A 26,701-nucleotide genomic window follows, 5' to 3' on the forward strand; every position below is an offset into this window, starting at 1 on the left:
CAAAAAACTTCCACTATATGTAAGTATCCTGAGGTGTCTGTTGGAGAAGGTTTCACTGTATATACAATCACTTTTAAAATTACATTTATATTGCACAACATCTTAGAATACACTTTTGTAGTATAAATCATTTAGACCGTTGATAATATATTAAAATATAATATAATATGAGTATTTAAGTTGTCTTAATTTTACACAAAATTAATACCATAGTTAATCCAAAAAAATTAATATATAATTTCAAAACAGATTATAATAATTGTCATTACAGAATATACTTATCAATCATTCATTCATCATGAAGAGCAATTGGTAGGTATTATCAGAATAATAATAGCAATTTTTTTTTTTTTTTTTTACAAGTTTTGTGATATTTATAAAGATTTTTTTTTTTGGTCTGTCAATCGTACACAATCATTGTATATCGTGATGAGTTGAAAAAACCGTTTAAATGTACATTGATTATTTATAAGTTATAATAAACTCACCTACGATTGGTCGATAAAAAATCAAAAAAATCTTCGCCGTGAAGACGTCTCCAGTACTCGTTTTTCCGGTTAGAAAATCTTGTAAATATATAATTTATACGAGAAAAATCGTTTTGCACACAGCCTACGCAGTATATAAATAATGAAGAAATTATGCCAACAGAAATTTAACAAATACATGTAACGCAGATATACTGAACGTTCAGTAGGTATAACAAGTTAACGGAGGAAAGAGTGAGAATGAAAGATAGAGACTGCTGAGTGAGAAGATATAATAACATGTAATAGTCGTTTCCACGGCAACATGCGTATATAATAAAACAGTAATGCGTCTGCTGGGCATAATCTAGAAAATTGACGGTGTATAGAATGAGTAAAACCTTTGAACCAAACAAACAGGATAGTGGTTTCTAGCTGTTGGTTTTCCAAAAATTAAATAATTATGAACCTGAGAGTTTTCAAAAACGAACACGTGTCGATTTAATTACATAATATTACATAGTACCGTAAAAATCGATTATTTTACACGGTTTTCCATGATTTATCTACCTTTTATTTATGGACACCTCTTTGACAAAATTGTTAGTTAAGTATCAACGACATATAACGATAATGATACTTCGATTCGATAGCAACTAATTTTCCGATAATGAAATAAGTAATCACTGATTACTAATCACTAACGTAGATATTAGATGTTGATATCGATATTTATAAAAATAAATTTAACGGTTTTTTTCTGTTAATTTATATTTTGGTAGCAAATCAATTCAAACTATTTAACATAAATCACCAATACTATAGAGTGTATAGAAAAAAGGTAGAAGTAGCCATTTGTTTTTATTATTATATTATTATAATAATTTTTTATTCAATCCTCCAATCAGAACTTTTAATAAGGCTGTGGTAATTTTGTACAAACGAACAAAAACGCGTTACAGTATTTTGATGCATGAAAATCGAATATATTTTGGCTTTTTTAAATGGTTTCCATTGGTTACAACTAATAGATAATTATATATTAATATTACTCTCATAATCGTTAGAAATATACTAGATTTCGTATAAAATGTAGTTAAACTTGGTTAACCCATTTTCAAGTAAAAAGATTACCACAAATACTGTGGCTCCTTACCTTTTTTTTATTGAGGAAGTATAGCAAAAAATAATAAATTTATAAAAACTATTTATCATGAGTGTAAAACATTATCGTCAATTAATTTTTTATAATGCCTATATAATGATATTAGAGTTCGATATCGTGATATGATAATTGATATATCATTTATAGAACGATATCGATACCCAAATAATACATCGCTAGAATATATTTAATATGTCTAGGCCATACAAATCTGGATTTATTATTTCTCTTTTTTTATTTTTTTGTCTATAAGTTTGAACTATGATTTCAAACCACTCAGTGATAACTATCGAATATATACTTATAAAAATCGTACATAAGTAAAAAAAAGTGTTTATTTATAATTTAAAATTTGTAAAAAGCAGTATTATACCATTGAACAGAGAAAAACAAAAATGGTGAAATCAAAACACGAAACACTAAATTTGTTCGGAATAAACGCAAATAAGTACAAACACCTATTTCTTAGTGAGGTTGGCCATCATGATTTTGAAACCATCGATTCCCTTTTGATTGATCTCTTGGTATCCCACCAATGTACTTTTGCACTTTTCAAACCATTTGGAGATGTTCGCATACTTCTTCAAGTCAACACCGGCAGCCTGAAAAAATATAAAAGACTCATGTTAAACTTGTACCCAAGTTAAAGTATAAAAAAGAAAACACGTTTAAAAATACCTCAAAAGTTGAAATGGAAGCAACCAAAGCAATATCAGCCACAGTCACTGAATCACCGGCAGCCCAAGCAGAGGATCCCAGAAAGATTTCCAAAAATGCAAGCGCATCGTGGATTTTCTTCTCTTTGTCATCGCTTTTCGGCACTCCGGCAAAAATCCACGGGTACTGTGGAATGAAAAAAAATCCATTTAAGTCTCAATTCAACAACTTAATAACAATATAAAGTTAATGCATTGATAAGGTATTTTTATTGTATCTATATAATAAACTATAAAGAGAGATCAATCGTAATACTTAGCAGGATTGAGAACCTAATAATGATTATTGCATACTGTTTTTGAACGAAATATATCACTTTATCAAGGTAGTATGAAAGATACGTACAAAGGTAAAAAACAATCAAATGTGAACAATTATTGTTTTCAAACTTTAACTTAAGTTATACTTTAACGATTTTTCACATATTTACTCGTGTCAATTGTGAATGAATCGCTAAAATTGAAATTACTTGAATGTTTGATTATACCAAAATATCCATATTGACCTCAAAATCCAATTTCATGGGTAATAAAACCATTTCTTTAATTTTTTTTTTATTTTAATTAATTAATTTTCCATACTAGACCATTAGTCCTACGGAATCCTGGTCATTACTATTATAACAAGCCTAAAAGTGTATTACGGTTCAATATGATGGGCGATAACGGTAGACTTTAAATATTAGTGCACTGCGTAGAATAGAGCATTTAATAATGTATACAACGTATTCAGTGCGCGTACGAAAGGAAAAAGACACCGCGCGGGAAGTCGTCGCGTCAAACGACTACGATAAATTAATAACCGTTACTATAATTGGTCGTTATAATATTATGTAAGTGTGTACTCACATATTGATCGGCGAATGCCGGATACAGGGTACTGACGTCAAATTGCAGTCTTTGATTGACCAGCGCTTGCTTCTTCGGGTCTTTAGGGAATAGCGAATCGTCTTTTCCGTAAGCTTGAACCAAGTACACGATGATTGCACGGCTATAATGAAAACATCAATTAAAAAACATATAATTATTGATTGATTATTAAATTATTTTAATAATATATGTTATGCCTGTTCCTCCCAGCAAACCATTTTTTCCATATATATATATTATACCAAATCAAAATGTTACAATCAAGATCGAATGATCATTTTCCGGAAATGACGGATACGAATCACAACGTTATATCGGTTACACTGCAAAAATATTTGTTCAAGCAGCTCAATAAAAATATTATTTTACCAATGTATTACATAATTTATTTATATACTATTGACATAATGAAATATTGTGAAAAGTCGACCGGAACAAATCAATCCTTTCTAAAGTTAATATCATCCAAATTACGGTGATCTGTATATGTTATATACTCAAAATTACATTAAAATGTCTATATTTATTTTTAATATTGTAACGTAGTTGTATATACCCGGAAGAGTGAAAACGGATGTTATTAGTCAATAACCTTTTCAATACATTTTTTTTTTTTTATTATTATCAAACGTGAGCTTAACTAAACAAAATAAACCATCTATAATATATACGATAAGTAATACTATTTTTAACTAAGTTATACATTTAAGGTGTAATTAATAATATTATAATATATAGAATAACATCATGTGCTTGTGAATTTAGATATTTCATAAATTTTAAGTTGATTTTATTGTAGTTTCGTTTTTTTAAATTATTTTAGAAAAGAATACAATTTATTTCTCATGACTTGTATTATAAACTTTATAACTGACTAATCATTAAATTAATTTTACTTAACTTACAGTTTTGAAAATAAAGTAATATTTTAACTGCGAAATATGTACATATCAAACCTAACTCAAGTAAAATTAATTTTATAAGTCATATGTAATAAATTATCGCATAAATTATCACATAAATTTCACTGCATCTCTACAGGTTTTAAATATGCAAAGAGCCTTACAATATAAGACTAAATCCATACTTTATACATAATCCTCCCATAAAATGTTGTAATATTAAATTAACATAATAATGGACAAATTAAGTTTTAAAGTTTATAATGACTTTAATAAGGCTTCAATAATCTATAAAATATAATATATCTATCATTATTTTAGTAATAAACAATATTAGATAATTAAGTGTATAGATTAAAATGTTTAGTTTTTACATTAATATAATAGCACTAATCGAAATTCTAAAATAAAAAAATAAAAATATAATAATATATTAATAATATAGAGAAACTTATATTATCTTATCACAAACCGGAAGAATTTTTATTTTTTTAATTAGCGTGACCCAGTAAACCAAATATATTATTTCATGTATTATAATATAACTCGATGTTTGTAACCCGAATAGTTATCTAATAAATATTATAATATTCAAGTTATAACTTTAACTTACCTCTCCCATAAAGCTAAGTCACCGTCCACTAATGTTGGTACACAGTGTTGAGGATTTATCTGTAAAATAACGATTACAGTTATAACTGTAGCATAGATGCAATACAAAGTAATAAAACAACTGTATCAAAAACTTACTTTGATGAATTCTGGTTTCATGTGTTCACCGTGGTGGAGATCTAGAGTTTTCAAGTTCAAATCCAAACCTAAAGCTTTAGCGGTCAACAAAACAGATCTGCATGGCGGACTGCCGGGAGTGTAGTAAAAGTCGATCGGCATTCTACAATAATATTGTTAAAATTAATTTTTTTTAAAACACATTAATTTGTATAGGAATTATATATTGTATGTATTTATAATATAATAAACAAGAACAAATCACGACAAAAATTTTAATTTTGAATAATTATTAAAAATTACTTTTAATAAAATCATAAATTGCGGTCATTGTACAATGAATTTACGAGTATATCAAATAGGTGGGTAAATTCTGGGTAATATTATATGATAAATTAATCATCTAATGCATTTTAATATTGTTTTTCCAAATAGTCTTACCATAAACGACATTCAAATATTACTCATAAGTTAGTATCCAAGTACTTATATTTTTATACTCAATGTTTCTTCAACATCAAAATATTTAGAACGACCCTATAACGTTCGTGTTTTTAATCTGACCGGCATCAATAAGATGACACAAGTGCACGCACAACAACAATAAAAATACATCCGTTCCATCGCGTGTCACGAATCTTGGGGTTCTACTTAATAATTATTTTACGAATAATAATTATTGTTTCCTTATTGAAATATCCCGTAAAATACGTGAGAACGCCACTGCGATGATATATGAAAATTCAGTACGAGTAGAACGTATCGAGTTTTATTTTATTTTCACTAAATCCTACAACATCTGTAAGTAATATAATATGATATAGTGCAATATACCTATATAGCATATAGTTACGTACCACGGAATTTCTGCAGTGGAATGCACACGGTGTAGTGTACTGACCTTACAAGTTATAGCAATATAGCATACTACCTACAGATACTATGATAGAGATAATAACCGGTTACACGCAAACTCTGAGGTTTTCTCCGAACAAACTCAAAGATTCAACAGTTTTCAAGAGATTATAATATTATAAGCTATTTTTTCAAATTTTTTAATGACTTTTTTTTTTTGTTTTTCTCACATTTACAAAGTATTATAATTGTTACTCTCAGAATATTCTTTAAAAGTACGTTAGTATGTTACACCCGCACACAGTTTTTCCGTCTTACAAATGTACCTGAATAATTAATTTAACTCTGTCATGTTTAATATTACAATGAATTTATCTATTATCCAGAATTTTAAAAATTTAAATTGTTTGTACATTTTAAAATGCTTATAACTTATTTTAAAACAAAAATATTAAAAAAAATCCTATGAGGTTCACTAGTTTATATTCTTCCTTTTGAATTTGATAATAGGTAAATGTACTATTTTATTAAACATACCAGAATTAAATAAATTCAGAACAAACAATTTGGTCTGCTATGCATTTGTAAGATGGAGACACCACATAAAATGTAATGTCCTAATAAATTAATAATTACAGTAACGCTCAAGCGGTACACACATTTTTGCACCATGCCCGTTGTACAGTCACTGAATGCGATGAATTTCGTTCGAATTTTTTAACCACTGAAGACTATGTTTGGAAAAACACATGTAATTATGTTAGCTGAAAAAAGCTGGACTTTTTTAAAACTTGTACAATACACTATAACGTATATTTTAAAACAAAACGATACATGATATAAATTAATGTTATATTATACACTTAAGCTATTTATTTTAAAACTGCCAATTCTAACACTTCTAATCCTACCAAAATTGTAAATTAATTAAACGTATTATACCGTATATTTTACCAGATGGCTAAAAAAAAGACCATCAGAATTCGTGGATTAACCCCCAAAAATTTAGTATTAAAATATTATATTCATTTATATTATAATTATCATCGCAAAAAATATTTTCAAATAAATAAATAATTAAATATAAAACTTATACTAAATGATTCTAAATGATTTTGTACAAACAAGGACACTAAGGATAAACTCAAGGTACAATAAAACTTCGGTCTCCAAGGACTTCTAACACAAAATTGATTTATAGCTATTTATATTTTGACTGTTAGGCTTAATAGAGTTTAAACCAGTAATAATAACATCTATTATTTTTTACTCAAATCAAAAAAAAAAAAAAAAAAACGCATATAATTTTATGTAAATAAAGTTGACAATAATTTACCCATTATTTTTTTTTAAACAAAATTTAATAGACGTTCATTCGCGTTATTCAGTAGAAACAAAAAATACTTTATAAGCAAAATAAATCTAATTTAGTAAACTTTTATTGGTTTCATTCAACTACTTGGCGAAATATTAAACAAAAATAAAGTATTTCTATTTGTTGTTCTGATAGCATTATAATAATATCAGCAGATAGAAATAGTATGTAATTTTACTATGCCCGCAGGTCTAAATAATTCGTATTGCTACAGTAATAATAATTGTGGCTTAAACTATAATTTTTACGTTTGTTTGACAACAAATAAAATCCAAGGCCAAATGTCGGCATTATCGTTGAGCGAGTACGGCCTCGAATGCAGAGTCCTTTCACTTTTTTTTTTATAACAACCTAGTATTTTTGGCATCGCTAACCCACGGTCAAAAAAATAAATAAAATACTACACTATAATTAAAAACACAAAAGAAAAGGAATGAAATCCATTTATAGCTTTATTATATTAAATTATAGGCACAACACGTAACATTAACTCTTTTCTAATAAGTATTTTAGGTGTAACCAACATATTTTTTAAAGAGAAGAGTCTTCAATATTGATTCTTCGGTTCCCACTTCTCAAGTGTTAAATAAAATTAAAATTAAATGTAAAAAAATAGCATACATCCCAAAAAATAATTAGAAATTTTAATTTTGAAAAAATGTCATAAGTACAGCATGGAATTTGAAATTTATATAATTTTTGTAAATTCTGTGGTTCATTCGATTTAGTTCATACAACAAAAGTATTGGTTTTTATATATGATTGATAACCCCGGATAGTGCACGTATTTTACGATAAAGTTATTTGAAGAATTTAAATGTGCAGTAAAAAGATTATTTTTTTAAATTGATATGACAACATGCAATTTCTCAGAAAAGTGCAAAAATGTATAACTCGAATAACGATATATAACCATTTACTGAGATTTCGCGGAAATCTTTTCAATTGATACAAATCCAAAAATCAACAGAAAAAAGTATGAGATTCAAAATTTATTTAAACGCAATAATACTTAATCAACTACGTTTCGACCTGTCTTTATGATCAAGAATAACAGTAACAAATAGCAATAATATTCGTACGTCAATTAATATATATATATTTATATATTAGTATTAATACAGTTAGGTTTACCTGAATCGATTGGTTTGAGTTTTGAAAACAGAAAAGAAATCTTCACGATTAACGAGTGGCGAGTACGTTGACTGACTGTTTCAAAGCCGGTGCCAGCTTGCAGGTTATATTTATCGGCTACTTCTCCCACCTCGCCGAATCCCCACCACTGATATCAAGTCATTATTTTATATGTACACAAAAGTGTTATAAATATGTATTACCAACAACAGTTTAGTAATAGTAATATATTAATCTCTTCCTACCGATATTATTACTCGTATATTCCAATAATTATTTTATTTTATTTTTTTTGTTTTCCTGCATATGATTCATTCTCGCTGTGTAAAATACAATTATTGTACACGTCATCACGATTATGACAGTGAAAGGAAAAATTTGACTAAGTAAGAAGGAGAAGGAGGAAATGATCTGGTATGTGTATCATTCACCGGTTTTTTTCTTAAATTGTCAAAGTGGGAATAACGTAAAAAAAAACAGCCACCGCTGATCGAACGGGCGATGCCGGAAAGTTCAAGTCGGGGACGACGATGACGGGCCTACACGCCGTCTTGAAATTACCCACTCACTGCAGTTATACCCTCGCGTAGGTATACAGTGATAATAATAAAACCGTCAAATGGGTGAGAAAAATGCACGTTCAATATGATCGATATGGTAGGCACATGTTTTTATTTGCAAACGGATTGAAGGTCGCGGGAAATCCAGTGGATTTTTTTTTTTTTTGTTTTGTATTAAAAATTATAATATAATACAACTAAATTGTTAATATATCGGGCAAGCATACTTATTTATATTGTAGTGATCATAATAAAATACCCGAATCGGCGAATGTGCGGGCGTAATGATGGGTCGTTCGCGAACAAATCGTTCCAAATGAATAAGTCCAGTAGAGAAATTATTTCATCCGAACGTTCTTGTATTCGTTCTATCGGTCCTCCGTTCAATTGGTTAATGTAGCTATAACTCAAAATTCTATACCAATAGTAATTATTTTAGCCGACAGCATTATTCATGGTTAATAACCTAATGCATAATAGCTTATAGTTAATAGATACTAGGCAATTTACGTATTAAATTAATTAATAGATATAATAGTAAATAATAGGTTTGGTCGTTTGAATTTAAAATAAATTTAGACGATAAATGTTCACTGGCCGAGAGTTAACAAATGTACCATAGCTTTTGTAAATTAAAATATCCTACTACATCTGCACGTACTAATAAAATTATAATATATTAAATATATTAAAATATTTAATATTTAATTTATTAAGTAGTCGGAACGATGACAACAGCTTAAGTCTCGGACCACCGGTCAGTGGACTGGGAAATGTTAATATCATTATCGGCGAACTAAAGGAACAATTCATAAAATGAAACGAAAAATCCCTATCACTATACTCCGATGTCGGGAAAAACGACGATGTATATCGTTTTATTTTTCACATCACGCTATTTTTTTTTTAACGTACCCGCGATAACTTTAACAGTTAAACAACAAAAATGTGCATCAAAAAGTGTCATTGTAATGTATTATGATATATTATGCAGAGTATTCGGTCATACTATGCCCTACAGCTGATTGCGGTGTACCCTATAACCTATCAATTTCGACGTGACCGAAGGCCTTCGAGTCTCATACCCGCACAGCACTCCTCCCATAATTTGGATATACTTTTTAGTTTTTACGACGTTATTGATCGGCGAATGGACGGTCGCGTTATCGTTGTCGTATAAACGCACACCTGAACGCGCACGCTACACACGCAGTTTATGTAACCACGTATTTTGTACTTAAATATATATCATTACTATGCATGGGTAGGTGTATACGCCTTTCTTTTGTTGTTGTGGTGAACTTTGTTTCCGAGACCAGCCGTGGGACGAATGGAGTTCATATACCTATTTGTTGCCAACGGTTTTGCTACACTTATACTGTGCACATTATATTACGATTACACGCAATAAATATTAAATTGACAATAAATTAACGCACTTACCTAAAATACTCATTCGTATACAGTAAAAATACATTAAAAAAATCGTAATTAATCTCAAGTTTCCATAACATGTAGTACTATTTGTGGGGAGAGTTCATGTGCGGAAACGTGTATGTATTTATAAGACTTCTGCATTATGATCGTATAATATTATTATTTATTATACATACAATTATCTACATCATATTATAATGTTTAAAATTGTACATAATATTATTAAAAATGTCTTTATATATAATACTGATATTTAACTTCTAATTAAAAACATTACTTGATAACGATATTTTTATGTTGACTTTAGTTATTAATATTTATACATAATAAGTGACATAAACAATTGACTTGTATTAGGTAATTGTTTATTTCGTCAGTGTACCACTTAAAAGTATTATAATTCATCTTAATATCTAGTTATGTAAAATGATGAAATATTTTATTCGTTAATATGTATCATAACAAATTCAGAGAATACTTAATATTAACTATTTTAAGGTAATGGTCATAAATTATGACTATAGTTTTATACAAAGACTTATAATATAAAACTATAATATACTTTTGTCGACATTCTGCAGAGTGAGATAAAACAATGTTTAAGTACAGTAATAAAAATCCACTGTATATATAATAATAAATAGTAAACAACTGAGATGATAATAAATTATGATTAATAATAAATATATGTATACAATAATATTTTAATACATTATTCCACTTTTTTAAGAATAAGAATATATAAAACTTGTGAAGTAAAAAATAGATTACTATTATATTAATAATTTCCTTACTTTACGTTTAAACTATATATTATTCCTGTCTATAAAATATAAATAATTAACAACACATCTAATTTGTTTTTTGAAGTATGCAAATATGTAATAACTTACTAATAACAAATAATCGAAAAATATAACTAATTCAAGACGTGACACACTATCGATTTCACACATATTTAAATGAATGACCAAACATTAGCATAGCCCGTGCGTCATCCATGGAACGGTCTAAGATAATATTAAATGACGCCTTCAGGCTCGATCAAGTTATCGACAACTGACGCCGTCGAGTATCTTCTTTAAAATGTGTAATATCAAATTGCATATCACTCAAGTCCAAAACAATGATAATAATTCACCATTGTGTAATTTATTATTATATACTTGTGTATAATTTTAACAATGTGACTTTTTGATTCTAAATATTACTATATCTATCTTCAGTCTCAGTGGCTCTATTCCTCAGCTTTTAGTATAACAAATAATAAAATTACGAAAAATATGTTTTCTTCCTTAACTTTGTTTGAACATTTTACAACCGGATAGCCAATACACTGCATGACAGACATGTATACAATATAAATATATGTATAATATTGTACACATACTCGTAACTCGTAAGTAATATAAATACGTATCACCACTGGCGCAGTATTATACGAAAAAGTTTATTATCACTGAGTATTGACAAAATAATATATTATATATCTAGTATACACAATTTAATGTATTGATAATATATAGTTAAATAAAAAAATACTTTAGAGCGAGCATGGCAGGCATTATATTTATATCATACAAGTATAGGCAAATATGACGTCATTAAAAATGACGCATCGAAAACAAACAGCTATAGTATAGTGCAAAACTAATCGTAAAAACCCGAAAATGACTAGATAAGTTAGGTGATTAAGACGATTTAATGACACTCCATACAATATTCGTATAATTTTATTTTTCTACAATATATTTTCTTTATGTTTGTAGGAACACGTAGGTCTATTCGTCAGCAGTCTCGTGGACCGTATGTTAGCAATGTATGCTAGTCACGGACCACGGGGAAATGGGTTGGTTGGATACTGACTTTACCTTCCTTGGTCGTCTATGGCCCTAGGGTCCGTACCTTTACGAATTGAGATGGCATGGATCATAGGTACGGAGATTTTCCTATTAACTTGCGCTCGTTCCATAACCACCACATAGCAGCCGAAGTTCAACCTTCAGGAGAACCATATCCGGAGCGGCAAGCCGGTCCCGCGTATGATGGGACTTTTCTCTCCCATGGTACAATTTAGGTTTTTATTTTGATGTCGGTGGATCAATTCGAACAGACCCTTCTCACTATTTTAGTTCCTCAACCGGACTGTTTTTAGGAACAATAAGAACATACCATCAAAATTAATTTTTATAATTAATCTTTTAAAGGAAGTTGTTACCCATTACTTTTAGAGCGATTGTAAATTCGGCGCCAATATTTTTCAAATAAGAATTATAAATATATAAACACGGTTTGAATAACTAAAATGGACCTTAAACTTCACAAGTTTATTTATTATCTTAAAATATTTGTTGAAAACCATTCGCTCAATTTTATTTTACATTATTCAGAACCCAGATGACACTACAAGAAGTCAATACTTATTATCCTCTAAAAATGCTATTATTATTCGACGATGGTAGTGATATTTGTGTAAATAGCACTGAAAAATAATTTACAAATCGCAATACAAAAATGAATTAATATGTTTCAAATGATAATTTATATTTTAACAATTTTTTTATACTAAGATATAGACGTTATTTATTATTTTCAAATTAAATAGTAACGAATTTATTATCTTATAATATAAAGACTTATATCAATAAAAATGATTGAGCCAAGTTTATAATCGAAATTTTTTTATTACCTGCTATTGCGGGATCAAATTTACATAAAAAAAGGTTATTCCGGGTTGAGTTTACATTTACCCTTATTTAGAGGAGGTTTATTGATTTTGTTGTTGTATATCTATAACAGGTCACACCACCACTTGCGTTTATAAAACGTCTTGGAGGATTACTGGGAATTCTAAGGACTGTTGGGTTTTTTACAAGTGAGTTCGGATAGATGATAAAACTTTTGCGAAAACATTTGCAAAAAGCTTTGCTTATTCTTGAATAGATTTAATTTTGAGACCAATTGTATTGTTTAGGTTATAAAAATATATTAGGTGATGCATTTCATAATGCTACATCCTGAAATTTGATGATGTTGGTTTTTTTTTTTACATCAACCATAGTTGATAGCCGTACAAGTCTAGATGAGTTAAATATATTCATAGAACTAATATTACAATATACATTATAAAAATAATGCATTATTACGTACGTAATACTCGTAATTCTCGCGAATTCTAAATTATACGTTATGAATCGGCACTACGAATTATTAATAATACATAATAGCATTTAAAATACATGATATAACTCTGCAATGTAGGTATCCGACTCTTTGTCGTGAGACAATTTCCTATAGATTTAATATCATTAATTATTATTATATTAAATGGCTTTTAGACAAATGCTTCTTATTCGGTTTAATAAGCGAGAACCGCGCCATCACTTTAGGTGTACAATACTGTATATATTATTCTATCGGTATGATAATAATGTATTGCGCGAACGTAGTTACGAGCAACTTAGTACTTTAAATGGAAACCGAATACGCGCCGTTGACGAGTGCTTCTTTAGTACATTGCAAGAGGCGTAACGTGATAATAAACCGCCATCGCCTCTCGCGAACATAGGTCGTAATAGGAGATCCGAGATAAATACTGAAATATTCAAAGTAAATAGTTCAGCGACACACTGATACCTACACTGCGTTAAACATAATTAAAATTTTGTTTATTCATCGAGTACCAAGTATTAAAATTTTACATTAAGACGTAAACACGCAATATTATCATGGTATTGTTAACGTGTTAAAAACATTACCACGCGAACGACATTAGTTCCGAAAATCATATTTTAATACCATAATGATACGATCGTTCTTGTTGATTTTCTCTCGTGGATAAAAGCGACGCGTCTATATCGGCTTGAACGCCAAAAAACAATAACGAACGCGTAGGTATTTTATTACGTAATAATTACCAAGCAGAACACAGAACGCGGTAGTAATGGTTGTGTTCAACCAGGGTGGCGAGGCAAATATTGAGGCTGATATTCAGTGCGGACAAATTCAAATTAATGTAAGAAACCAGAGGTTGGAAAAAATCCAGAAAATTGATAATTATTATTGTAAAACGTAAGAAAAATACAACCACCAATGTTAGTATAGTATAGAAAGAAGAATTAAATGTATTCATTGGTATAAGGGCGTACTGATTGACTGATCAAGATAAACGTCACACGGGCGTTTGCTAATAAATAACACAAATAAACAAGGTTATTTGGAAAATTAAATTCGTTATTATTTATTACATATAAATATACAATTCAAATGGTGAAAATTACTTTAGTCATTTTACTAAAAAAAAAAATCGCTTGAAGTTTTATTGGAATTACAATGAACGTTTGAACTCGGAGAGCAACGTAGACGCGTGGTAATCCTTAACTCGGTTCCAATCAGACGACATGCTGGTAATTAGCCGCATCGAATATTGGTTACCTGCAGTGACGTAGGCGGTAAATGTGTGCCCACGCCGCGTTTAAATGGCTCCGAACAGACCGAACGAAAAGAAATGGTGTTTGTTTTGAAACTCGATTTTACTCGTTATTATATCGTAATAATGTATATATTATATAAATTCATATTCATGATTTATTAGTCTACTGTAACAGTGATCGAAAATTAAAAAGTGGCTAAAAATAAATTATTGAAACTATGATATTTATGAATATACAATTGTCAATTATCATAAAAATACTTTAGTGATATTAAAATATACCTACATTGCAATTGATTTTATTAATTATTAGTTATTCTGAAATTAACTCTGGTTTTTCATCACTGAAATATTAATTAATATCTACCAACAAATGTTCAGCTTCTGAGAGCAGTTTATTTATGTTTATTATTTTTTTTTTAAACAGCTTATAAAGGGATCCGATAATAGATAAAGCATTTGAAAAAATGTCAGTATTAATTTTTATTCTGGAAGAATTTCGGCTGTAACTCTCTGTACCTCTTAATGTCTTTATTTCGTGATTCTTAAGCTTCCCACTTAATATTCACAATTTCAATCAACGCTTAAAAAAATGACACAAATATGCGCAGCTATAATTTTTATTTTATATTATTCACTATACTTAGCTTAACAAGTTGATATAATTTTCGTGGTGTAACACAATGAATAAACATAAAAAATATCTACGTTTTTAATGACGTACTATATAAGTTTAGCGGCTTAGCGTGGCGCGTTGGCTACTACCAGTCGCGGAATGCGACTGGGAGTAAGTAACAGCCACAGCTACTAGCTCCGGATGGGTGACCACCCGGGATCATAGTGGTTAAAAACCTTGCCAGTTGCCACACATACACGTGTTTGCTATCAACCGTAACAATCGTAAAAAAAACAACCTACCGTACCAACCTTACTCCTTCTACTCTTTCCACAATTCATAAACCCTATAATAACTAATGGCCTTAGCCGCCGGACTTAAGTTCAATAAAAAATAAAATAAAAAAATAAAAATATAAGTTTTATTTTATTTTATCAATATAACAATGAATAATATTGTGAGTTTAAACTAAAACTATATATATGTTTATATAAATCACATTTTGTAAGTACCAAAAGCAACGATCATTACTCAATTCAATTTTATAGCATATATTTTATCAATGAACTTATTTAAATTATACAAGTAGTACGACCATTTATATAAATCGAAATTTTATCTTCAATAGGGTTCTATTCTACGTAGCTTTTGGTGTACTTAAAATTAGGGTTTTTTCAAACAAAAATATTTATTTAAATACCATAGGATGTGTACAATCAGTTTATATTTTTAAAATTAAAGTTTTTAAATATTTAAAATAATGATTTTTGGCCACTTTTTTTGTTTTTCGACCACTACGCGTAGTATAAAGTACTAGACAATTGTGAACATTTTCAACACAATATAATTATACGGCTATACAATAATTATATGGCAATGAATCTTTGACGGCTTATTCCATATGCTTGCTGTGTGATCGTCTGTCTTAAGAAACTTTATAATTTCTGATTCTTGTCCGGGACAAATGCTTCCTTGGGTGAAATTATGTCAATGTTTGAATTCGTTCAAGCGTGTTAATAGCATTCGAAGAATGTTTTTCACAGAGAGTACATTGAGACACGTTTCATACAAAGGCTCGAGTTCATTAAACATAAGGTGTGAATGTGTAAGTCTTAATGTGTTCAATTTGTACTCTATAATAATAATATTGTTTTATTTTTTCCAATATTTTTGTAAGCCAATGGTTTTTGGATGATATCACTTTAAAACGAAGTCGAAGCCATTTTTCGTATTTTTGAACAATTATTATTATTGGGCGAATAGCTAGAGGATTAAAGTGATTAGCTTAACTTGCTCCACATACGACAATATTATTATTAATGGTCTGTTGTGGTATATACACTGTATTATATTATATGCTATAATCGAAGATGCCGCGCCGTTAGGGTTACGTACTGCGACCTATGCACACGCTGCTTATTATTTATCATAATACCTACTTGTACATAATTAATGAGCTTCGTTCTGCAGACATCTAACGAAAATATTATTATTATTTATAACAATGTCGCGTACTTATGTGATAATATTATGAGACATACAGTCACTACACAATAATGTATTATGTGAGGTGTCGGTGTACACACTTAAATTGCGATAAAAACATTTTTTAGTATTTTCGTGATGCAAAAGTTCAGACGAATTTTTATCGACTCAAAAGGCTTAAACACTTTATAATAATTCAAATCGGTTGATCACAGTATCATTTCGTAATGATGTATAATACTAATTAATATAATTATATAAGCAGAAAGATAAGCGTCCTATTGATCAAGTTCCTAAAATTAAATAAATAATATTACACATTTTATGTTAACGACAATAATTGGATAAATTTGCTTCTTGAATTATAGCACGTGACGTTTACAAGCGGTTATTATTAGTGTTTTTTTCCGTTGATATAGAAATTCCACCGTAAATAATACATATTTATTAATTTCCCCTGAAAATCAAAATATATAAAAAAACATTGTTTTTACATAAGCACCGTAAGCGATTAGAATATTATATTTTTATTTTAAATAAACATGCTTGCTGTTCTTTTTTTTTCAACATTACAATTAATTCAAAATCTAATTTTTTAAATATATTTAAAGTCTATATTTTCAAATTTTTAAGATTTTTTATTAGGTATTTAATAAGGTATGTCCTGTACATATACAAACTTCCATAGTTAAAATAAGAGAACCTTTTTTTAATGTAAAGTAATTTAACGGATAATTTAAAAAAAATGTCAAAATTAAAATTTTTACGAGTATTCTTTGAGTTATTTGACTTTATGTTTCAAAAAATAACAGTTCAACGATAATAAACTCCAAGATATTACGACTATAACGAATTGAAAATTTTAATTATTTATAATACTTAATTTTTCTACATTTATAGTTTGTAATAATATTTCTAATATAATAAATACTAGATTTAATACTACATCTATTTTTAAAGCCACGTTTAGAGAAAATTATCCTTATTACAGTACAGACGTTATTTTAAAAACTTGTTTGAATTATGAATTACATAGGTTTCGTAAAAGTTTAAAAAAATATATATCCATTTAATACTTAACAATGTAAAGAGGAGTTATAATTTGAAAACAGAAGTTTATTGAATCGTCACAAACCTCTTCTTAATTTATACAAAAAATCACAAAAATTTGAAAAAAAATAATCTATTAGTATATTTAAAAATTATATAAATCAGAATTTGATTCAAATTGTTATTAAAAAAATAGTGTGGACGAGCATTCTTTATAAATCATCTTGTACACTTTTGTATATTAATGCATCTGGACTAAAGAGTATTTTACAATATTACACTGAAATCACGTTTAAATGTGTCACACTATCTTCCAAATACATTAAATGTAAGTATAACTGATATAGAATATATTTTAATATAAAAAATCGTTAGAAATGTATTATACTAAATCAATCACTAATGCGATAAATATTTGAATACGTGCTTATTTTATTGATTTTTTTTATTTTCTAGTTTAATTTATCACTTTAAGTAATATTTGACACATTAACTGGTACGCGCATCGCCATCACCATCGACTATTTATCCATTTAATATAATAACTATAAAACAGTTCTAGCTATATCGTTTATATACCTACTTGAAAAACATTTAAAAAGTATAATGCTTTAGGCTGATACAATGTTAACACAAAATATTCTTCATAAGTATATTTTAATTTGTATTATTCAATATTTTTACACATATATTTTTTTTATCAATATCTATTATTTATTTAAAAACTATAAGCTATTTATTAACAGCATTCTTTAGTAAGATTTTACGTCAAGTAAAATGAATATTAAAATCGTCTGTATAGTGTATGTAGTATTTTAATTTAAAATTGATTTTTTTGTGATTGCTGTTTATTGGAAATAAATTAATGAATTGTAAAAAGAAAATTGTTTTTTATTGCTCGAAAAGTTAATATTTGTTATACAACTAAGCTAAACATGTGTTCTACATGATAATATGCTCATACTATAATCAAACCGTTTTTTTAAATTTAATGTTATCTAGGTCTACTTATAATAAACTAAGAGAGTACTATTAATTTAGAAACTTAAATTAATTCATATACTGAAATTTACTTCATAGTGTATGTACCTATTTAAATTAAAAAATTTTAAAAATATATATACTTTCATTCAACTAATTAATATTGAATACGGATTTTAATCAAATTTGAGAGACTATAGGCACTTTAATTTTTACCAAATACATTATTTATTAAATTACCTCATTACGTTAACAGGCATGGGTGTGGTTAGTGAATCATAAGTTCCTTACACACATCCAATCTTTCGATGAGCCACTATTCACTAATGAAATTATTTTCCAGAGTAACTTACTTTAATATCTAGATACATTAAAATTACTAATAACTAATAAGGTAAGTAATGAAATTGTTTTTATTAACTATAATTCGATTGAAGAAAAAATAATTACATTAAAATTAAAATTAAAACATCTGTTAGCGTAAATAACAACTCATATAATCAAATAGAACTAATTTGAGAATTAAATGCATACTACTTACATGTACCATACATAATATTATCAAAATTAAGGAAAAAAAATTCTAAATTCAAAATCAGATTACTCTTAGAGTAATACATCAACCATTATTCCGATAATAAAATAGTAAAATATTATCTATTGGCTATTTTGCATATGGCTTAATTAAAACAAATGTTGATAAACCGAATTACCTTATGCCAAGTATAGACGTAAAGTTATTAAATAGGTTAATGACTTAATAGTATTTATTACTAGCTTGTAAATTTATCTTGAAAATAAATTATTTAACAAAAAAATATTTGCAAAAATAAAATCTCTGCTTTTTAAATCTGTACAAAGTTCATACGAGTAGGTACCTAATTTTCAAATATATAATCACGCAATAATAGTTTTTTTAATTGTTCTTTTATACGCCTATATAATAATGTATAATACGGAATGAAAAATTATTAATCATTATTATTAAGTAAATATTAGGTACTATAATATTATTCCTTAGATGACATACTAATTAATAAACTTTTAAATACTCGACCAGATCATGGAAATATAATACGTTTATACTGATCATAATAATTTTTGCATCATCCGATATTAAAATAAAATAGATCACTATCTAAAAGTCAAATTATATACTCAAATTGGGCACAACATTTTAAAATATTCGGTTTAGAAAAGCGAATTGATGAACTGATATTTATTTCTATTGCATTATTGTTTAAACAATAACCGATCGTGTGCATCGGATCAAACAATATTAATAATAACTATAAGGATCACAATGATATGTGCTCAATAGTCGATAGCAATAAACAATAAAATGTTCAGTGAATGTGACACAGTAGTAGAAATCCTGTTATTGCAACGTATAATTATTACAGTGTCTGGTGCAGATTGTCGATTTATATTTTCTGTACAGGGTGATTCTTTTATTGTGAACCAGAGAAAGATCTTGTAAAATACATGGTAGTTTTAAATTTTGAGTACAAATTCCAACAATCGTGGACAAATTCAATACAGTATTATACAATATACTCGTACATATCACATAAAATAATACATACCTATTATTAAGGTCTTAAATGCTAAAAACAATATTATTTCACTACCTAAGATATTGTGCATGGTCTGAAATTAAATAATCACTCTGTTTATCAACTTAATGTTATTTTTGATAATCGGTGGTGTCATGAGGCGATGTCGTAAGTACCAACTATTTAGTGCATCAATTGTCGTTATACAAAAGGCTTTTCCTTCACCTCACGGACATTAACATTGTTTCTACCTATTATTATAAAGTATATAATATATTATAACGTACAAACCAGACCTGTTCAGAAAACAGCATATTTTTAAATTACGTAATAGCTAACTAATTTATTATAAATAATAATGTATTATTAAAAGTATGAATATGTATTATATAGGTAGGTTTATTAACTGTATGCAAGTAATACAAATTAACGCATATCTTCCTTACATATACAATATACATACAGTCAGCTTGCATTCATAAAATGCAATTTTATACAATAATAATGCTAATTAATGATGAATACATTGATTTAAAATGTTATCGTTTGTGTCCATATTAATTTATATCCCAATAATTATATTATTTATATTTATAAAATATTATACTTTGCATCTAATGATAATTTTATTGTAGATATGAAAAATGTAGAATCATATTATTATTATATTTTAATCTTTACGTCATTTAAGATTTAAAATAAATTTATTACTAATATTTTTCAATGTAAAAACGCGCAAATCCTATGATTAAAAATATATTAACCCGTGCATAATTTTTGGATTTTTGCATACTCTTAGTACATACTCGTATGATTAGGTTATTAAATGTCTAGACAATTATAATTAATATGCTGCAAACTACATGATATACCTTTAACATTTATAATTATAATATCATCACTACATTTGTGCAGTCTGTTTTTTTTTTTTTTTCAATCGAAATAAACGTAACAAACAAAACTGCCAAAACCCCATCGTCTTATAAACATGTGATGTGTCATGTTACCTATGTCTAAAAAGTAAAAAATTATAAGAATAATATATTGATATTTTTATGAAAGTTTTTTTAACGACAAGATACACCCATAGAAAAACATAATTATTATTGTTAATAATATAATTTCACTAGGCATGTGTGAAAATAACAAGCTGTACGCACCAGGTACAGGCAATAATAGATCGTTCGCCTGGTTGCTGCTACTTCGCACGCTCACTCACACATCAACCAACCTATTGCGTATGTGTGTATACAATACACATGTATTATCAATTCAATAGAAGTGAACAGGATGGCCGAACAAGACCATTAAACTCTAGTGTGTGGTGGATGTGTAAATTTGTGTATGTTGTGTGTGAGTACTTAAATCTAGGGACAAATAGTTAACTCAAAATGTAATAAAAAAAAAGTATCTCTATGTTCAATACCAATTTGGATAATATGTGATCAAATGTTTAGCAAAATATAATATGTGAAAAATACGGCCCTCCTGGCCCGACAAGTAAAAATATAACAATAATATAAACTATCCTGGATCAATTATATAAAATAGTATAAAAGCTATTGGAGTTACAATATAAATATAATGATATAATAATATAAAGCAGCTATTAAAACTACAATAATAATAATAATATTTGGCCCTTTTGGTCCAACAGTATAAAAATGTAAATATGTAATATATAAATAATAATAAAAATTCACAAATTTTGGAGCACAGACTGGCCAGCTGTTTCCTTAGCTATGAAATAAATGGTAATTTACACACAAAGAGCAGGTACAAATAAAAATATAAAAATAACAGAAAAAATATTCAAAGAAACATAAAAAGTGGCGATTAGCGCACACAAAATAAATATACAGACGCGGCGATTCACGCACGCAAATAATATAATAAATAATTGGCGATTCATGCACAAAATATAAGAATAATAATAAAAAATGTGCGATTCGCGAACATGGTATAACAATATTAGTGGCAATTTGCGCCACATAATAAACATAAATTATAAAAAAATAAAACAATATAATAATAAAAAACAAAAAATATAACCACCATTGGGTCTTTATGTAACGACGTACGACTAAAGACAAGATTCGGACGGCTGTGTTAAACGTGCTGCACCGGGTCGACGACGGCAGCAAATAACGCGCAGATAAATTTATAAAATGATATTATATAATTCACAGACACAATTAAAATATGAAAATAAAATAAACAGAAATAATAAAAATTATACCTAGTTTGTTTATGTAAGTGCGTATGTCGATCGGTGTCTAACCATGAATTGTTAAAATAATATTGTTGGTTTTCGGACGGCAACACAAACACTGTGGCATATCTATATGGAATATAGATAATATTTTTTTACGAACATGCCCTTATTTTAGGTATTTGACGGAATACGTACCAACTGGAATCGACAGCGTGTACGGGGGGGGGGGGGCGTAATTATTAGAAAAACAGAGGTATTAAGTATATAAAATAAATTTTCATATACATACAACGTATATAATATATGAACATATATCTATATTCTATGTATAACGTATAATATGTATAGTATGTATAGGTGAGTAATGGATATGCACGCGAAAGTCGTTCAAAACGATGCAAAGTAATTTGCTGGTTGTTGTATAGATTTAACACCAATTCAATGATAGATTTTCAGACGTTTACGAATTCGTCGGACGATGATCTTTGTATCGATAGAACATACATATGGTAATATATGAGTGTTTACCTACACGTTTATCAATCATTTTCCGCTAAAGGTTCTCGTGAGAGATCAAATGATTCTATTACCCATATGACGCGCCGTACGTGTCAGGTATCTACAATGCAATACACATAATAATGTTATAAATATAAAACGTAAGTATCATCTGAGTAAGGACCTGGAACACCTTATTAATTTCAAGGTGCAAAAGTATTATTTTGGTTCCCAGAAAATAGATAAAATTATTAACAACATTTTTTTTTAAAACTATTGTTTTTAAACGATATTAAAATAACATCTTAAACTGGTCGTTAACTTTTGTATGTTAAAAAAAAGTGAATACGTATTTTATGTTCGATAAAAATTTAAAATATGATTAAATACTTAACAAAATAAATATCAACACGTTTTTAATTTTAATTTTTTTTTTTTTACTTCAAAAAATAGTTAGTTTAAAAAAAAGGAATAACTTTAATACAATAATGTGAGTCAATTTGTGAACTATCGTAAATGTATGATTTCTTAAATAAATTTCTACCAGCTTTAAATTAATATTATTTTAAAAAGTTTTTACTCAAAATGAATAATCTCCAAAATTACTTAAGATAACTATATAAAAACTCAACAAATACAAAACAAAAATTGTTCTTAAACAATATTATAGATTTATGTTTATTACTAAATTGTGTTTTATTTTGATATTTTATCCTTCACTTTAAAATCTTTTTTTTCTCGTTAAAAGTTATTTAAATATATTCCGTGAATAAGATTTGTTATACCCAGATGCGTTTGACATTTACTGGACTGCGAGACGATTGATTTATGTTTTCATGTAGGTAGAGTGCTAAAATCGTTGTAACGGATTTGCCTGTATCGTGAATAGTCCGTCACAGATACTGCGTTGACGTTTTTCTAACAGCTAAACCGTGTACTATGCCTTTTGTATATTATAATAATGTCACAATAAATCTGAAAATGCAGATTTCCAAAACTGATTTTCAGTTTTTAACAGCTAATGACCATCAGGAAATGCACAAGTTATAACTAACTGCAGAAGTAGAAATAATACACGATAGTTTCGACAGTTAACCGATTATATCTTAAAATATAGCAGTGGCGCCGATGTTAATTTCAAATAGTACTGTATAATAATAAAATATAAAATATAAAATACCAATAAACAGTGATTTTATCACATTAAAATACAGCACAAAATGTATGTACTTAAATCCAAATATCTATAACTTGTATCACTATATTTTACGAACTACCCAGTGACGTATTTAGGGGAGGGGCAATTTCCCCGGGCGCCAAATTGTAAGTTTCTTAAAAGGGCGCTGCGCTAGAAATTCAAGAAGCTTTTTTTATCTGATGAACTTTTTTTTTTTTAGGAGCCAATATATTTTTGCACCTAGAGCACCAAAATCATAAATACACCTCTAGGACTACCATCATCCGCCACGGAACCACTTACCTAAATTAGGTATTGCATCCGTAATACTTACATAGTGATCGACTCCACTGACTATCTATAAAGTCGGTTTTCTTTTCACAATAGTACATTTTGTCTGTGCGAGTTAATAAACTTTAAGACCATTTCAATAGAAGCTCGTCTCGTCGTTGATAAACAAATTCAGTCAGAATATATGTATAAGAGTTCCCTGGTACAATAAATATCGCGAGTCACGATTGACAAGAATGCGAACTCCATATTACTCTTGAACTTATAGAAATTCAGCGTGTGGCGCCTTTCCCACGTCTTGCAAAACAATTCTATGGCCCCCATAAAACAATCTCTTCTGGATCCGCTACAAAAACCCGTTCTCTTCCAACCAAATTCTTGATTTTTCTTAGACCCACCACTGCAGTTTTATTCCCTTCGCGACGTGTTCAACTATGTCTTCGCGGCCTGTTGACACTATGTTTTCACTGCTGTCACCTCGCAGTCACGTTCACTGTTCAGTAAACCGTATCTGAGTCTATTCTCTCAAGAACTATCCTAAGTATAAATTCAGTTGCATTCAAAGCAGCCTCAATCACCTATAATAGAACCATAACGGCCATCTTTAAAACCGAAAAGAGACGCCGGGCAGACAACTGTCGCAACTCACAACATTCCTGCGGACATTGTGTACAGTGTCTATCCCTAACGGAGCCACTAAAGTCACAAGCCACAAATAAGGTACCCTCGGTAATAAGTGTTGCAGAAACCACAACAGTGGAACGCTGCTTCATTTTGATAAACTGTATAAACAAAATGTGAGTGACTTGTGGTCAAAATGAAATTGTTATCATGCAATGGATGACAGATAAATAAAATAAAACCATTAACCTTATAAAAACGTCTTAATATTATACGTATTATGTAATTATTACTTGTATTATAAACAAATAATACGGCTAATGAGCTGATTAGTCATATCAAAACACGTTTTTTTTTTATATTTTTATTTGTATGTTTTATCTTATTAAAAATTGAAGCTCAATTATTATTATTAGTATTTTTTTTATAAATTTCACAAAATGTGTTTATGTACCAAACTTTAATACACCATTGTAAAATAAATACATTCATTACTCCGCTCAGAATCTAAAATAAGAATTTAAAATTTTTTTTTTTCATAGAAATATTTAAGTAGTTGAAATGTACTTAAAATGTAAAAAAGATTAATTTAAGTACTTCACAAATAAAAATCTACTATGTATAAGTAATTAATGGTTCGCAAATGCGTAAAACAGATAAATCCAATATAGTTTATATAATACACCTATACATATAATATTTGAATGTTCTGACAAGTAATTAATATACAAAATATTGTACTAATAGTATAATAATATTGACCTCGGTTTAGAGAAATCAGCTAGTGACCTAAAGCTAGTGGTTCGGTACGCGTTATTTTTGTACATAATATACTATTTATAATTTGTACATATAAGTATACTAGCATTCCAAAATCCAGAATATTTCTAATTGACTATTATAAATAATCCTTCCATACATATTGATGATTATTTATACTACAGAACAATTTGAGTACATAGTTGATAGTTCTATATTATATTTAATAATATTTTATGCAATAAAGTAGAATTAATGATCGTAATTTAATTTTGGACCGCTCTGCCATTACCTACATACCGTAAGTACTTAATTATTTTAACACACTAAATTGTATTAATATTTACATAAAAAAAGTGATTCGCTTAAATGTAAAGAATCATTTTCTTGAAAAAATTGTATCGTTTTTAGAAATATTTTTTCTTTAGATAATTTAAAATGATTACAGAACATTTTTAAATAAAAAATATATGTACATAAATGTTTTTGAAAATATGTTTTACAGGTTTCAAAGTCATTACTAAACAGAATTTATAAAAATCAAAGTTTTTTTTATTTTTTCTATTATTATTTTTAAGCGTTTTACTTTTTTGATTGACAGCATTTATTTTTTATATACTTCGAAGCAAAGTATTTTAATAAGGAATTCAGTATTCAAAAATCAAATTTAAAATATGAAGCTAATTACTAATTAGTATAGTAGGTGCATAAAGTTATACGATGAGAGAATATTCGACATTTTACATAATAGTTTTGGGCCTCATGATACTCCAATATTTCTATTTAAACATTAAATATTTACTTTAAACG

General features: G+C 28.1%; 1 protein-coding gene across 1 annotated transcript; it reads right to left on the minus strand.

Annotated features, from left to right (window-relative positions):
• Positions 1–1,949: 1,949 nt before the first annotated feature.
• On the minus strand, positions 1,950–8,322 carry LOC112600921 (glutathione S-transferase 1-1-like). The gene is made up of 6 exons (XM_025348274.1): positions 8,214–8,322; positions 4,871–5,012; positions 4,734–4,792; positions 3,198–3,339; positions 2,311–2,475; positions 1,950–2,234 (listed from the first exon to the last, which is right to left on the minus strand). Exons 2-6 carry the CDS (start codon positions 5,009–5,011, stop codon positions 2,091–2,093), a joined length of 651 nt encoding a protein of 216 aa, XP_025204059.1. The 5' UTR covers position 5,012; positions 8,214–8,322; the 3' UTR covers positions 1,950–2,090.
• Between the last annotated feature and the right edge of the window lie 18,379 nt (positions 8,323–26,701).

Source organism: Melanaphis sacchari, unplaced genomic scaffold, assembly GCF_002803265.2.
Source record: "Melanaphis sacchari strain LSU unplaced genomic scaffold, SCAv2.0 Contig73_pilon_pilon, whole genome shotgun sequence".
Classification (NCBI taxonomy): Eukaryota; Metazoa; Arthropoda; class Insecta; order Hemiptera; family Aphididae; genus Melanaphis; species Melanaphis sacchari.